Source organism: Blennius ocellaris, assembly GCF_963422515.1.
Source record: "Blennius ocellaris genome assembly, chromosome: 14".
Taxonomy (NCBI): Eukaryota; Metazoa; Chordata; class Actinopteri; order Blenniiformes; family Blenniidae; genus Blennius; species Blennius ocellaris.
The window spans coordinates 16,126,257-16,142,486 of record NC_137663.1 but is presented as its reverse complement, the minus strand read 5'-3'; the positions used below and the strand labels follow the sequence as shown (position 1 = coordinate 16,142,486).

The 16,230-nt window shown below is 38.7% G+C and overlaps 1 protein-coding gene across 3 annotated transcripts in view; it reads left to right on the top strand.

The window, feature by feature from the left end:
* The window catches only part of cadm1a (cell adhesion molecule 1a), a gene marked incomplete at its 3' end in the record, with an annotated part of 423,559 nt that overhangs the window by 394,489 nt on the left and 12,840 nt on the right, over positions 1 to 16,230 (top strand). Inside the window, exon 10 of one of the 3 annotated variants that reach the window (XM_080509141.1) lies at positions 10,580 to 10,946. The exons of the other annotated variants lie outside the window; for them this stretch is intronic. Within the exon in view, the coding sequence (XP_080365267.1) occupies positions 10,580 to 10,644 (65 nt within the window). Of the gene's footprint in view, positions 1 to 10,579; positions 10,947 to 16,230 lie in introns of those variants that run through there. 3 annotated transcript variants of the gene reach the window in all.

The window sequence follows — 16,230 nt, the reverse complement described above, 5'->3', positions numbered from 1 at the left end:
GCATATGCTGGATCATATAATTGTTAGTCTTTGAATTGTCACTTCCTTTGTATGCGTTCGCCTCGCTGTGTCGCTTGTCTTGAAGGATCCACATGCAAACCACCATCTAATTTAAAAGTTGACACAATGTGATTACATTTCTCTAGATAGAAAATGCATGAATATACATATTAAATAATAAAATGATATATCTTGAACCATATGGCCGTGCAAGATTGCACATTTATCTAGCCGTCTCACGTCTATGAGTAATACTGCCTAATTCCCCCACAAATGAACTCAATTATGTGATGAGTTGATATATGGTGGTGATCCTGGTGTGGTAAGAGGCTTTTGAAGTGGCTCCTGACACAGTGTTGATATAATGTTGATTCTCCCGCTCAGTCGTAGTGAGGTTTCCTTCCTGTAAATAATGTGAAGAGACCACAGATGCTTTGTTCTCCTTTTTGTAAGATGTGTTTTTAACATTGATGAGCTTCTGATCGGTTGCCCCAGATGTTCCATCCCAGCTCATAATTGTTTTTTAAATGTTAGTAATTAACAGCAGTGATGCATCATGAATATGTATTTGCATTTACAGCTAGTTTTTTGGGGTACTTTATACAAAACGTAGTAAACAGGGCAGTGGGGGAAAGGCGCGGAAAACACACGGCAGCTAACTGGTGAAGCAAGTGGAGGATTTAGAAACTAAAGAGGGAGATATTTCCCCTGAGAGCCGAGAGAGATAAGGGAGGAAATTTGATTTCATTGTTGGGGAGGAAAACAAACAGAAAACTTCCCGGGAACATTTTTTTTTCCCCCTCAGGGGTGGGGTCTACCCATACATCACTATGAAGGCTTTCTCATTTCAGAGATGAACTCAAATCATACTAAAGCACCATTATACATGCTGTGCAATAAAAACATATATGATTTACTGGCAATGGGGGTGAAAAAAAATGTGTTAAGTGAAAGTAGCTATTTATTGGAGATCATTCACCTCCACCCTGATACACTTCCACTGATCCATAAGCAGGAAAGCGGACCAACCATTATAAGGTAAATAGGGGGGCGGATACAACTTTTTTCATGTTAGAAATGCATTATTACTTCCACAAATCTTCACAGATTTATTCATCAGGTTGCCTAAAAATAAACCGTCTTCTTAAATGATGTGATGGGTTTGACAATTATGATTGACACATTTTTTGTAAGAAAAGCAGGCCAGTCCCCAAATTCCCTCTGTAATTACTATCTATGGGTTAAGGCTGATGCCAGGGCATATTGAAAAATAATGTTATACCTTCTTTCAGAAATATAATTGCCCGATAAACCTTTGTGAGGTCGATCCTTACTGAATGTTATATATTTGACACTTCCACTGATTGATAAATATTTGTACTCATCAATCAATCAACTTAATTTATGAAGCAGGTCTGTACAATTAAAAGTTTTTGACCGGAATATTGTTGTTGTAGGACTAAATCATTGAAGGCAAAAAGGGTTTTTAAAAGTTTCAAGTGATATTTGAGAGAGAGAGAAGTTGATTGATCAATCAAATATCATTATGACACATTTATTGTTGGCTTAAGTGTTTTCAGTTTTTAATAATTGAAAATGAGACAATTTGGTCAAAACATATACTGTGGAATTTTTCCAAGAGGCAGAAAGACCTCCACATCCCCCTGTAGTTTAGAAATTAGAGTGAATGTGTGAATAAAAAAATTAAGAGTATATCCACTGATCTAGAGGCATTAGAACAAACTATTATGAGCATACTGTATGAGTAGGGACTGAAACTTTTTGAACTTCTAAATGTGGCATTCATTATTTCCTTTTAGCTTTAACCCACCTCAACACTGAAATTCCAGCTACACGAAGAGACTAAAACCAGAAAATTACACTTACATTCACCTAAACCATCCAGTAAATAATAATAATGGTCTTTTCTGAATGTTTCAGCACACAACAGGGAGCAGACAAACTCACTGTATAATCATATATTTATGAAACATAATAACATGCGGTGTTATCCTCACAGCTTGTTTTCATTATTGTTTTCATATCTCAGCTTTAGGTAAATTATTAAAGTGAAAATATCAACCGGGTTGCCAAATGAGCAGGTTTTAAACACATTGTGTTTTGAATGACCTGCTAGCGGTTTAAATGCCAAGTGACACTAATAACTACACTCTCATGTTGTGTTTTGATTTGAGTCAAGAATAATAGAAGGCAGAGGAAAAAAAACATTTATAAAATATTTGAATAGGGCAGACACCCACATGAATGAATTTATGCTGTCGATTGATGGAGATGCGTTTTCATCCATATGCATACATACTGAATGATGGTTAGCGATGGATTCAGGTGTTGTGTCGAATATTTAGATATAATTAACTTATTCTATAATTCATTCCATCTCTGTGCTGATGTGAAAGCTGGGATGAGCTGTTATTTCTGCAGCAGCTGATGAACTGTGTAATGCTTTTCTGGAGGGTTTTTTTTTTTTTTTTTTTTTTTTTTAACAGTCAGGCGCACAACAGATAGCAGACAGATACAATTCAAACATCAAATTAATCTTGTTCATCTTTCCTTGAAGGCTGAGGCAGTTTCAACACTTGCTGCTTGTGTAAAACTGTTATTTACGGCTCCTTAATGGAGGCTGCCCACCAATGGTCTTCCTGGAAGAATGGAAAGTGGGCTTTACGTAATGACAGTATGGGTGGGCAAGGTCAGCATTTATTTAGTGTCTGTCTGGTTCACATTAGACTTGTTTCATTTCAATTGTCCAAGTCATTTGACATGCAGAGTTTTATGCATTTAAATCCTCCTCTCACTTCACCATAAAGACCGGCAATGGGCTTTTAAGTTGTTGCAGGGGCTACATAAAAAAAAAGCACTTTCATAAATTGAACTTAGTTCTACTCACATCATTATATCTGTTAATAAAAAAAACATAAATTTTTATGTTTGGTCCTCCGATGGCAAATCATACTATGATCTTTAAATAATGAGTAAATAAGGAGATCTAAAGATTCACATCTTGGGGGGGAAAACACAGACAAAAGATTGACAGACAATGGATGGGTGGGTGGATGGATCTATCTTTACTGATGCAGATTTTGGAAATATCACCTTAAATCATTTAAACCTTTGAAAAAGGTCCTTTATTACTATGTCCTGTTTTACCTATATTAGATTAAACCTGGAATTATTTTTGCCTCGAACACATGCGAGACAAACGTTGGAAATGCCGTGCTCAGGCCCACACAGTCCAGATGAAACGTCTCATTAAGCCGTCATGGGTGTCCGGCATGAAGGAGGAGATCTACAAATAATGAATGACTTTGTGTGGACTGGGATTTCCAGTCTTGAACACTGACACTGATGAGTCAGTCTTTGACATTAACAATACATCTCTGCAAAAATAGAGAACTGCAGGAAGAATGTTCAATCATCAATCCAGCAACCTTAACTGGAACTTGTCCTGGAAACACAGCTGCAGATGATTACGATGTTAACAGATAATAAGGCAACAAGCTGCATTTACAATGTTGAATATTAATCACAGTGTGGGAAGTTTGATTGACTATCTGTGTGTGAATAGTCCGATGCAAGTACAGCAATACAGCCAAAATAACACGTTTGAAACAGAATTAAAAAAAAGACATTTATTGTCAACTTCCAACAAGGGTGGCTGTGGCTTGGTTGGTGAAGTGGTCATCTTTCAATTGAAAGAGACTAATTCGGGGTTCAAATCCTCATCTCCCCCCTGTCCATATTTCAAAGTTTCCTTGCGCAAGACTCTGAAAACCTCCGGCCTGCTCCCAATGGAGGAATTGAGTGTTTTTGGCATGGCAGCCGATTGAAATCAATTCCTGCTCAGCAAAATTAAAATGGTACAATTCAAAATAGTAAAGAAGTATATGGGATAATACAAAACACCTATCAATAACAATTCAACAATATTAACCACAACTTGCACGAAACGATAGAAATATCCAATTTATACAATGCAAACTCCAGTTAAGGCAGGAAGAGCATCTTGGCTAAAAAAAATCACCAGGTTTATGGGGCAAATTGCAAAAAGTTGTTGTAGCTACCTGCATATAAACAAAGACAACCAACCATCCGTCTAAATTCCCAACTTGAGAGCTATGGGAGCTCTTTTTTTGTCTGGTTTTTATGTACTAATTCTCCAAAGTAACAATAGAAAAGTTTTTAGTGGAGCTGGCAAAGTTGACCGCCATGTGTTTTACAAATTCAGTGCATGGTCGGGACGGTAAATTCGGCATGCCTTTTGTACATCGCACATAGGCCTATGGCCTTGTACTTTACCCACTGCAGTCTGATTTTTCTTCAGGTCAACACCTGCTCGGGAGTTTTCGTTGAAATACTGCAAAAAATATTTGGAGACTCACTTTTTCCTGACTCACTTTTTCAATATTTTAGATTTTCTATTTTTGCACACAAGCTGTATAAATGCGTTGTTTTGGCTTTTTACAAACCTTTGAATACCCGAGAAAACTTTCTTCTTGCTTTGTGTGTCGGCATAAGTCCCAAAGAAACAAAAGAGAAGTTTCATGGAGACTTCTGATCGATATCTGCACATAGGTCTATATTCTTGTGCAGGTTTTGTTCAGATAAATAATTTTCAGATGTGATGACTTAATTAATTATTCATCTTGTCTGTCTGTGCTTCAAACAGATTTCTTTAATTTCGACTTGGTACACCTGCATGGTGAACTTACGGACTGTAAGACTGTAACACTGTCATCCTTTCCATCTGCATAAGAAAGACTTGGCAAAAGTATTGAAAGCAGCTGAAGAGTTGATTTGTGTGAATGCAGTGTATTGTCTAGTCAGCTACTTCAATATGCTATTTGAACCTAGAACAGAGGTGTACACTCTGCTTGTCAAGCAACTGCAGTCCGGGGGTATGTACAGGGAGAAATCCTGCAGAGGGTTTGCCCAAAAGACAATACAATCAATTATTAGAGGTGTGCAGTCTTGATAAATTATATGGGGAGATGTTCAATTCACTCTATCATTTATTCCATTGGCCTGCATGGAGAGTATCCCAGCTGGTTGTACACTTCAATGCTGAATTGAATCAATTCAAGTGCAGCACTAAATATAGTTTACATGGGTTCAGCTATAATCTGAGGAAGTTTGAAAAATTCATGCTCATGTTTCCGTGTGACACCATGTCAGATCCTCTTGTAAAAGCGTCAGCATTGACCGCCCGGTTCCCTACAACCCCGCACTTCCCCAACGCTGTTGCCATGGCGATATCTTGCTTTTTTTTTCATGAGTCAAAGCGAGAGAAACTGAGACACGATTGAGCTTGAAGGCTCTTCCCTAGATTGTCCATTTCCCTGTAAAATAAGCATGGGGGGGTGGGGGGGGGGAGTGGTGGTGGTGGTGGTGGAGGGCAGGAGGGAACAAATTAAACATGCAGCAGAGAAAAGAAGAGGCTCGCAGATGAGCTGCCAGTGGACTGGAGAAGTGGGTGTCGAAACGTTTTGTTCCTATAAATTAAGCTTTAGCCGTGATGCCGAAATGAGAGCGACGCAGAAACTGGAAAAACTCCGACATAATGACTGATTTTATTATGCATGTGGATAAACTCCAGTGCACTCCGGGCTCTTCGAGGCTGCTGCGGCATGAAGTCATTTTCACTTGTGAGACCAGCGGAGTCAGAGGCACTCATGCGAAACCAAAACTATAGAAAGAGTTACATGAATGTTTAAACAATAGAGGAGCTGAGTCACTTTATAGGGAGACAGCAAACACACTGTTTTCCAAAAGACTTTATCGAAGCACAAATAATTCCCCCAACAACATATTCATGCATATATGCATACGTAAACAACTCAGGGGCCCGGTTTTTTATTTGGGTGGGGGGGGGGGGGACTCTCTTGAAGTCTGGGGTGTTTTAGTTGGATTTATTGCTTTGCATATGTCAAAGTCAGTATCACGAAACATACATTCTCTTCCTTTTTTGCGGCTGTATTGCGATGTTAGCGCGTCTCAGATCCGCGCCAAGCGGCACCACACACCTGAACCAGGGCTGTGCCTCAAGGGCTACTTTCTTTTATCATGTAACCCACATGAGGTAAATCAACTCCCCGCCAGTATTTTGTTTTGGAAATTGCACAAATGCGGTCAGCGGTTCGGAAGCGGCGTTCTGATGTTGGGGGGGGTTCACGTGGCGTCTCCTCCCTCTCATCTCTCCTCCATCGCTTCACTCTTAATGAAAGGGCATGTTGGTGGAAGATGTCAGTTGCTTTAGCTGATGGCTAGGTGCACTGACTAATTTCCCATCCGGAGAGGTGAGCACGTCTGGAAAGGACACACCTGCCAACACGGCTGTCAGCAAGCGTGTGGAAGTAGTGGGATAATTGAGCCGCGCACGGAGATCTAATAGTGGAGAGGAATACAGCAGTATAATGGCCACTTTGCTCACAGTGGGACGGCGGCAGGTGAAGCACAGAAATTTCCTCTTTAATCCAAGGACTAAGCTGTCACATTTCGATGTCATTAAAGAGACAAGGCATTCATTAAATGACAAGGGCACAATGTGCCAGATTACTCAAGAAATGATGTGCAACAAATGTAGTGATTGTGGCTTGTGCAGGGGGAGTTGGGGGGGGGGGGGGCTACTTTACGTCCATGGTACCTTTAATCTGTGGCCTCCATATGCGTAGCATCAACGCTCAGATCTGTCTTCTCGCCTTAGGTATGGGAAATGATTGGGAGAGACAAGTGGATGAAAAGCAGGCAGATTTCCAGGTGAAATCCTTTTGACTTGAGTAGCGAGTCCTTGCACGACTCAGACAGCAGCTCACAGGTGATCGTGGGCCGACGAACTATCAAAGGGACAGATGGCACTGCCAACATCAGTGATGGCACGACACGCCGCCAGGTGAAGGGGACACGGTGGCAGCTCTTTGACTGTGACACAGCGTCACAGGAGCCCAATGCTCGCACGCATGTTGAAGAATTTGCTGGCTGGGTAATGATGATTTCGGGAGTCACGGCTCAATCAAAACTGACATCAGCGTAACCTATTATCTCCTAAATAACTAGCTAAAACCCAACTGAATACCAACCAAAAACTTACAGTCTTTAATCAAACAGCTCAGCCTAAATATTAGAACCAATGGTAAAGTTGTTGTTTTTTTCTGTAGTTTGATTTAACAGCAACGCTTCTATTATTTTTTTTTTATTTATTAGACAACTAAAATGTTTGTGTTAATAAATATATTTGTTAAATTTTTTGGGGCAATTTTCACCTAAAAATTAAAAAAAATTGAAAGTAGCCTTCATGCTTTATTTTTTTGTTGTTGTTTTAGTTTGATATGTTATAGGTGAAGAAGTAACCTAATGATGAATAACATGCTGAACTTGTTATTCATGCAAATTTACTTACACACCTGTCATTTGGCAAACTTTATCAGGTAAATATTAAACAGTTTCCCCCCACAAAAAACCTAGCTCCTTTTTATTGGTAACATAAGATTTGTATTCAGCCTTTTGTGAATTACCAAGGATCGGAATACATGTAATGCTGTTTCCTTACATTGATGTATTTGAAGCAATCTGGCATGTCTGGCTTTGTCATTAGTTACACAAATTGTAATAATCCTCGACTTGCGCAGTACAAATGTTGTTTTTTCATGTATTCAGTGATAGTTGCTAATATGTGGATAGTTTGGATTAAAAGTGACCTGCAAAATCTTTAAATGCATCCAGAAACCAACAGTAAGTCGATGAGGGCAGAGAAAAATCAAGAATCTGTGGCCTTTTAGAGCCAGTGACATTAAACCAATTTGTGTTATCTCAATCGATCAGACTTTTTGAAAATGATTGTGGTCACCAAGAAACTGAAAAGACAGCAGTGTATCTGTCAGGCCACTAGTGGGTGCCGTGTTTTTTGTAATCCAACCACCCTTTTATGCACATAACATTCAACCCCCTTTAAACTGTCTTTCTTCATCGTGTCCGCTCACAATCTGCAGTATGATTGAAATGTCTCCCTGTAAGCTGATGATGATGATGATGATGATGTAGTAAATTCAAAAGCGTGAGCACCGCAAACACTCTGAAATCCTTTTATGTCAGTTATCGATCTAAAGCTGACCATTATTAGTTAATGACTGTTACAGATCACATCACGAAGAAATATGCAGGATGATAAACAGAGCCCTGCAGCTATAGTATATATCCACTCATTCATGTCACACATGCACAGTAGACATGTCAGAAAGAGGAATCTTGAAGGAAGAAGCTTACCCCGACCCCTTCTTTGACTATATCTTAAATTTGCACTACACAAGTATAATGCGAGGATTCGAATGAGACAGCAGGGTAAGGAAAGATGTGGGTGTGTCTCTTAAAGCTTTAACAAACATTTCAGTCATTTTTAACCAACAACGGCATTTAATACAGACTTTTTCTGTTATTTTTGCATGAAAAGAATGGAATGTATCAGAATTAATTCCATTTTCAATAATTTTATTACATTTTCATAATTATGCAACAAATTATATTCTAAATTGTCATCAACAAAATGAATCCAGAGAATTTCAAGACAACTAATACCAAAGTAATACTTATGGTGTTTAGACATTATTGTTATCAAAAATTTCTTCGTCTGCACTTCATTTTCCTCATTACCATAACCTCATTACTTTGGGCTGTAACATCTGCACTGTGCCTTTAAACAGAACGACCCCTCCCATGATGTATCACTTGTTGTGAAAGATTTGAAATGGAAACAGGCTGAGTTTGCCTGTGATATATGATGTTGTTTTGCTCAGTTTTACACTTTCAGACTGATTTTCAAGGCTTACAAGTCACATTTATTTAATTTTTTTCCAACTTACTTTTAAAAAGGCATTAACATCAAAAAAGTATCTCTTGGAATCTTTTCTTTCACCCAAGTGTTGATATTCTCCATTTCCAAATACTTGCTCCATAAAGGGTTAAAATGTAAACAGAGATGGATGTGTTTGCATTGGATGCTGGCACTCAGCGGCTTGAACTCACCTTTGGGGCTCTCTTCAAAATGAGGCACATATGCTGCATTAATGAGTTTCCAGGCTCACACCGGAGTGTGACAGGTTACAAACAGGGGTCCTCCTCAAAACTGCAAGAAAAGGCTCTTTCTCCTCTTCCACCTCACCTCCTGCTGGAAGTTAAGTGAACCTCTAAGGTTACAGCTGGCGTTTCATGATGAAATAAACAGGGAAGTGCTGAAAGAGACGCTGAAGCGTAATCAGCGGTGGATTTTTTTTTTAACCCCTTCACCTGTGACACAGGTGAAGGTTTTAATCAAGCAGCAGCTGCATTGAGTTTGCAGGCATTTCATCCTTTTTTTTTTTCTTTTTGCAATTTTGCAATTTAATCATCCAACAGCACAAACTTGCAGTCAGTCCATTTCAGGAGTCAAAAAAAAACCAAAAACCTGTTTATTCTGCAAAAAAAACACTCACAAATTGCATCATGCAAACACTCTCATATGTACTTGCACATTGCTCCTTTAACAATATATAAATATATTCGCTCATTGTAGAGGAAAAATGCCCCATTTTTCTTAAAGACGTTAGTCATTCAAGCTAAAAGGGGGGTCTTATCCCTCTATCTCTTGTTCTTTGCATCAGGTTGCCAGATGAATACAAATTACTGCAGTTTTTTTTTTCATGTAATTCACATTAATCCACCCTGTCAATCATCCCCATCTGTCACCCAGCTCTGCTACCTGCTGAAGTGCTCACACCTGCACCGTCAGTGCAGCTTCATGCCAACTGCTCTCCCATTATCTCCTGCAAGACCCTTTTAAACCTCTCGCAGAACAGTTTAACATATTAGCGCTTGTGAATATGTATGATATAACGATAATTGTCAGTGTTATTGCTGACAAAGCACAGCATATTAAGATGGAGCAATATTCCCACGATTCCCTTTTTCATCTAAATGTGCTGATATAACTCAATGGGTTTTTTGTGAGTGTAAATACTCCTTATTCCATCAATTGGAAAATACAAAAAGGAAACACACAAGTGTTTTGAGGCTACATTAAGTTTCTGTGCCTTTAAAACCTGTTAAAACAAGTTAAATAAAGCATGGACACACACATTTCAATCACTGCGTATCACCTGCATTTGCTCTTTAAGCTTGTCGTAGAGCCGAGAGTGATAGAAATGTTACGAGCTTTTCAAGGTTTTGGATCTTGGACAGATCTTGAATGAGCCAGAGGAGAGTTTAAGGCATCCCTGGAGCTCCCACATGGAGACCTTGAATGTTTCATCACAAGTTTCATCACTGATGTTAGCATCATGGTGAGGATGAAATGAAAGTAGCCAGTTGGTCTTTTGGACTCATTATTTATAGATGATAAATATATATAAGACTCCAAATATCCAGCTGTGTTCTATACTGGAGACACACACACACACACACACACACACACACACACACACACACACACACACACACACACTTTCACATCTATTGGCATTTCTGAAACACTGATTAGAATGTTCATGTTGGGAAATATTAAATGCACTTATTTATTGAATTTTATCGTTTACAGAATCTATATCCTCAAAGAAACCCAAGCACGCACAAGACCCAAAATTGGACTCGAACCAGCGATAAGTCACGAACCTAACCACTGCTCTATTCTGCAGCCTGTCAAACATTCTCGTAGTGTTGAATGTATTTATACTGAAAATTCTGGATCATTTGGTTGCCTTTTCATGGTAATAATAGCTGAGGTGAGCCTACATGTGCCCTCTGCTGTCTTCATTTGTCACATGACAATCATCTTGTACTTCATAATGGCCCCCGGAGAGGGACACTCTCACGGGGCCCATGTCGATTGACAATTGTGTAATCTTTGCCTGCCTAATATGCAAAATAGAGATTTGATCACATCACAATGTGGGCAGAATTGAAATAACAAGCAGGCTTATTAATCCCACTGCTACGTGTAAAAAAAAAAAAAAAAAAAAGCCTGACATCAAATGTCATTGTCCTCATAACAAATCCAGAGATGCATTCTAATAAAAGGTGGCAATAGAGTGGTGGGATCGTCTTCAGCTTTCATTTATTGCAGTGTTTTTGCATTTTAATGACAGTTCATGCTTTGTTGCCCCTTTACATGCCACTAGAATATGAAGCAGCATGATACTGCATGTGAGTGTTGTTCATTACAGACAAAGGTTACATGACAAGCCTCCATTAACACTCAAAATGTGCACAATTTGATCCGAAGCTGCTTGCAGGCGGGGAAAAAAAAAAAAAAAAACAGGTGGTGAGCTTCAAATGTGGAGCAAAACGGGATCCCAGGGCATCTGACCTGCATGTTGCTTGTTTTTGAATACTCCTATTACAATTTGCATGTTGGCCCATGGTTGCTATGACAGCAGCTAAGTCCCACAACTTTCCTCTGACGGTTTTTGGTTAGTTTGGTTGGACCAGCACGGACATGACACCCAACAGGACAATGGGAGGAAAAAAAAGAAGTGAAATCTGGGCTGGATTGTGTAGAGAAACACTGTAATTCACTTGTATGGAATATAGGTTACATCCTGAAATGAATATGTATTATTGAGTATTTGGAAAATTAAAAATGAGATCTGAGAGGAAATGGAATTTGATTATTAATAACTGGTGATGACTACCTTTTTTTTTTTTCTCTCTCTCTCTTTTTTCGTTTTTTAATTTAGACTTGTAGTACTGGCGCCTGAGGACATTCTAAGCTGTGGTCACCCTCTTGGGGCATTTTTTTCCTCCTTTTTGTGGGTTTTTCTGGATATTAGAGAGCAATGATGGAGAAAATGTACGAACCTAAAATTTACAATTTACAACTTTTTTGTGATACATGACAGATTCCTGTGAATAATATAGCATTTATATGTTGTTTCCATCCAGTATTATGAGGTAAATGCAAAATGCAGCCGATTTTCTCACTTTTTTTTATTTTATTTATTTTTTATTATATATTTATTTTTACTGGCACCGTCCATGCATGTAAGCTGGTCTGAATATCCTTTGAGGTGAGGCTGGGATTAGAGGACGACACCGTGCGCCCGGCTCTGCTGAAGGATTTTATTATCGCCGCGGGTTTTTGTCAGCGTGGCTACACCTTGCAAAGATTGTGCCACAACATCGCTCCTCAAAGACGGTCAAAATAGCATGACGAAGCAGACGTTTAGAGAGCGCGATAACAAAGGGTATATTGCGCTTGGCAGCCATATTTAAACTCTTGTCTCGTAGCATTTCCTCTTCGCCGCCACAGCTCTCGTAGATATTGTGCTCAGCTACTTTTCAGTAAGGTCTCTGAGGTAGTCAAGATTAAAGGTGTACATTATTTTACACCTATACAGCTCAGATCATTATTTTATAGCCACAATAACTTACTGTACCAACACTTTAAGGCAGAGGTCTTAAACATACATGATGGAGGCCTGCTCACCTTCAGCGTTTGAGGAGCCTCAGTGTTGTGCAAGTTACACCACATTGATAGTTGATTGTATTAAAATGTAGTGTAGATACTTCACCACACCCTGAAAACAGGAAGTAACTAGCTACAAAGAACTTTGCATAAGCTTTCCACAAGTTTTATTATTGGGATGTCTATGTGCATTTGATCACTCTATAGGTAAGATGAAGAAAAATGTAAAATTATACAAAATTAACTTGTAGGCGAGAATTTAAAAGAAATATTACTACTAAAAATATTAAGATAAAATATAGTGTTACTTTGACATATTGACATATTTTAATAATTTTTTTTACAAACCTGAACAACTCGTATCAGTTCATGGCTGTTAGTTCGACTTCATTTATTCATTAAATATTTTAAAATTACTTGACCTTTGGCCTTTATATGGCAAATCCAAGGAGAGCTGGGGACAGTGGTCTCTTCTCTCTCAATGTTGTGCTACTGCTTAAAAACCAGTTATTGCAACTGAAAAAAAGAAAAGTTAAAGTTGTCTTTGAAAGTGGATTGGCCAATCTGGCCCACAGGGCCTTCTGTTTGACACCCCTCATCCATTCACCCATTTCACCCAAGTGTATCATGTAAACTGGAATTTAAAGAAATAGGACAGCTGTTCCAGCTAAAGTTAAGGTTTACCATGTGAGTAGGATCAAGAGAGACAGCAGCTCTTAAACTGTTTCCATATACAACAAAAGTAATTCATTGAAATTCCAGTAACTGATTTTATATTTGTAATCAGTTCCTCACATTTCTCTTAAAAAGTCATCTTGTTACAGCCACAAGTTGCTCCCAGCACTGCTTATTAGTGATATTTGGTTTTCCATGTGTGTTTTGAGAGGTGCTAACAACCTCTCCTACTGTTTTAGAATGAGGAAAACTGTCCAAAAGAAAATAGCTGATTTATGTAAATATGGCAGAGTCGCTGAGGTGAGCTTTGTACGGTTCGTGTAAACAACTCATCTCCGAGTGCAACCTTGACCAGAGAATGCACCGCAGTCTGTTTACTGCATGTATGTAAATGTAGCCATTGTCTTGGCTTCTTTTCCAGGATTAGCCCCTCATTTCCTTGGCACAGCTCCTCCACCCAGGGCTGTGTCTGCTGTGTACAGAGATCTACACAAAGCCCCCGATGTCATTTCACTGATACTGTTCTGTCTCACAACTCTGGGATACACACAGTCTCTTCTGTTGCTATTATCAATATGCCCAGACCAGAGGAGGCGCAGGCCTCCACTGCCGTTTAGTTCAACATCTTGTGTTTGTTTGACTTTGACCTTGACAGGATTTCTTTTTTTTTTAAGTGCTTTTGACACAAATTTATTCAGTTTGCATTGTGCATTTATTTGGCTGTTAAGTAATGTCTTTGCATTCAGCTACTTGTAAAACATATTACGGACGCAAAAGATCAGGTAAACATGCAGGATTGACACAGTTTGTGGATTAATTCACTTACATAGACGATGTCAATGTTTCCGTGCTTTAAGATGTCTCCCTCTTATTAAAAGTGTTCTTTCTTTTGCTACTGTTTTGCACCAGCAGTTTCTTGGCCTATTTTTCTCCAACCACATTTCATGAGGAATATGATCTGTTGACTTTGTAGTTTTTGGTGTTGTGGTCCCTTGACTTGAATTGATATTATCTGCACAATGTATATTGAGCACGATAATATTGCAATAACTTTAAATTTGCAATATATTGTGTAAATAATCACAGGATTTCATGGGGGGGGGGGGGGGGGGTGGGGGGGGCACACACATATTTGTGCAAACCCGGGCCCTCCGTGACGTTTTCACATTGCTCCTCTGGAGTTTTTCTGCAGCCGTTGTTTGCCATGACCGAGGCTGGGGGCAGCTGGAGGCAGCTCGGTGACAGCGTGGTGGGAGGAGAGTGTCGTTGGAGGGGGCGGGAGTCGGGGATTTTGGAGGGGGGGGGGTCGTAATCACGCATGAGGGAAGAAATGGCAGCCTGGCGAATAGAGAGAAGCTCCATTGGGTTCCTTTTTGGTTTTTTTTCTTTTAACTCAAACAGTGTCCCCATTAACAGGACTGATGTGCATCTCTGCAACAAGCTGCAAACTCATTTGGCCTTGGGAGCCGTAGAGAGTCCTCAATGTGTTAGGATAAGTCACTCCCGAGACCACTAAAAGCCATTATTAGAAGGTGTTTATTGAGCTACCCATGGCCTAGATACAGCTTAATATCCTGAGAACAGTTATAGCCCATAATTATATTACATTTTGGATGAAGACTGGCCGTGATTAGATGAATGATGAATGGCTCCATTAGATATAAAAAGCTGTGAGGTTTCTCAGGAGATAATGCACCGTCGGTTTATTTTCGCGTGGAGGTGGAACATTCGCTTGCCTTTTCATGATAAAGCTCTGTATGACAAGGAATGCCATTTTTAAAAAAAAGAAAGAAATACCAGCTTCTTTTGTCTGATTCTCATCTGCGACACACTTTACAACCAGATGTGAATTAAGCATTATTAGGCCTCCTTTTCAATATTACGCGTTTTTCTTTTTTTTCTTCTTCTCGTTATTCAGCTGGGGTTGAGCTATTCTATTTTAAAGGCAGGTCCAGAAGTTTGTAGCACAAAGAGAAGTGAAGTTGAATGATGTGGCGTGTTATTTTCAGTAAAAGTGTCTCAGCGTAAGTGGTAATTACAATTGCTGTGTTGCTTAAAAAGGAATTTAAAGAGCCCAAAAGATATGAATTTAAAATGAAATGGCACTTCACTGTCGTTTTGGCTTTGTCTTGTTTAATCAAAGCAATATCTTTTTTACTTTAATCTTTTTTTTAATTTTGTCACTTAGCCATTGCACTATGATGGTAGGAGACACTTTAGTGCATATTGTATGTATCACAATTTCAAATCTTGTACTTTCTCTTTTTCTTGTTCAATGGTTTGTAACCTGCAGCTGTGGAGCCATATGTGGCTCTTTCGCCCCTCTGTGGTGGCTCCACAAATTCATATGTAAATGTACGTCATCTTTTACTTCAGATGATTCATGTTTGCAAATAGACTTTATAGCAACCACAGCAAATAATGTCCTGTAACGTAAGGCCTACCAATTATAACTTTGGCCAAGTTATCACATTACTGAAATAGCATACTAATTACTCGGCACATGCTTTTGTCCATTTTTGTATGATTAATAAAAATCCAGATATATGATTGGTATCAAATATGTATAATGGTGAACTTTAAAATAACAATTATTATTATTATTATTATTGTTGTTGTTGTTGTTGTTGTTTTTATGTAATCATGTGTATACATAAGCACAATAAGAAAAAAAAATACAATAACTGCAGTCAATATTAAAATAATACATACTGAAGACAGTTTCTTATAAATACTTAAGTGTTTTTGTGCCATTTGATGATCGACAATAAATATAGTGGTCATAGTTTTTATTTATTAATTTAAGAAAATACTATGCAGAACTGTGTGTTATGGTGGTGGTTATGTTTTTTATTAGGTTACTGGCTTTGTTACATGATTGGCTGCTTCACTATACAACTGTATGGGATGTCTTTTCCTCATTTTAAAGGGTAGCTCCAGACTAGATTTATATGGCTGAAAGCAAAAGTGTAATACAAACTAAAATACATTCAACAAACAGTATTAAGGTAATGTAATTTGCCAAAAATATAATAACTTCCATTTTAAACTTTTTACATGATTTGGCATGCATGCCTCTCAAAAACATGTAAAAAAAAACATCACAGTGT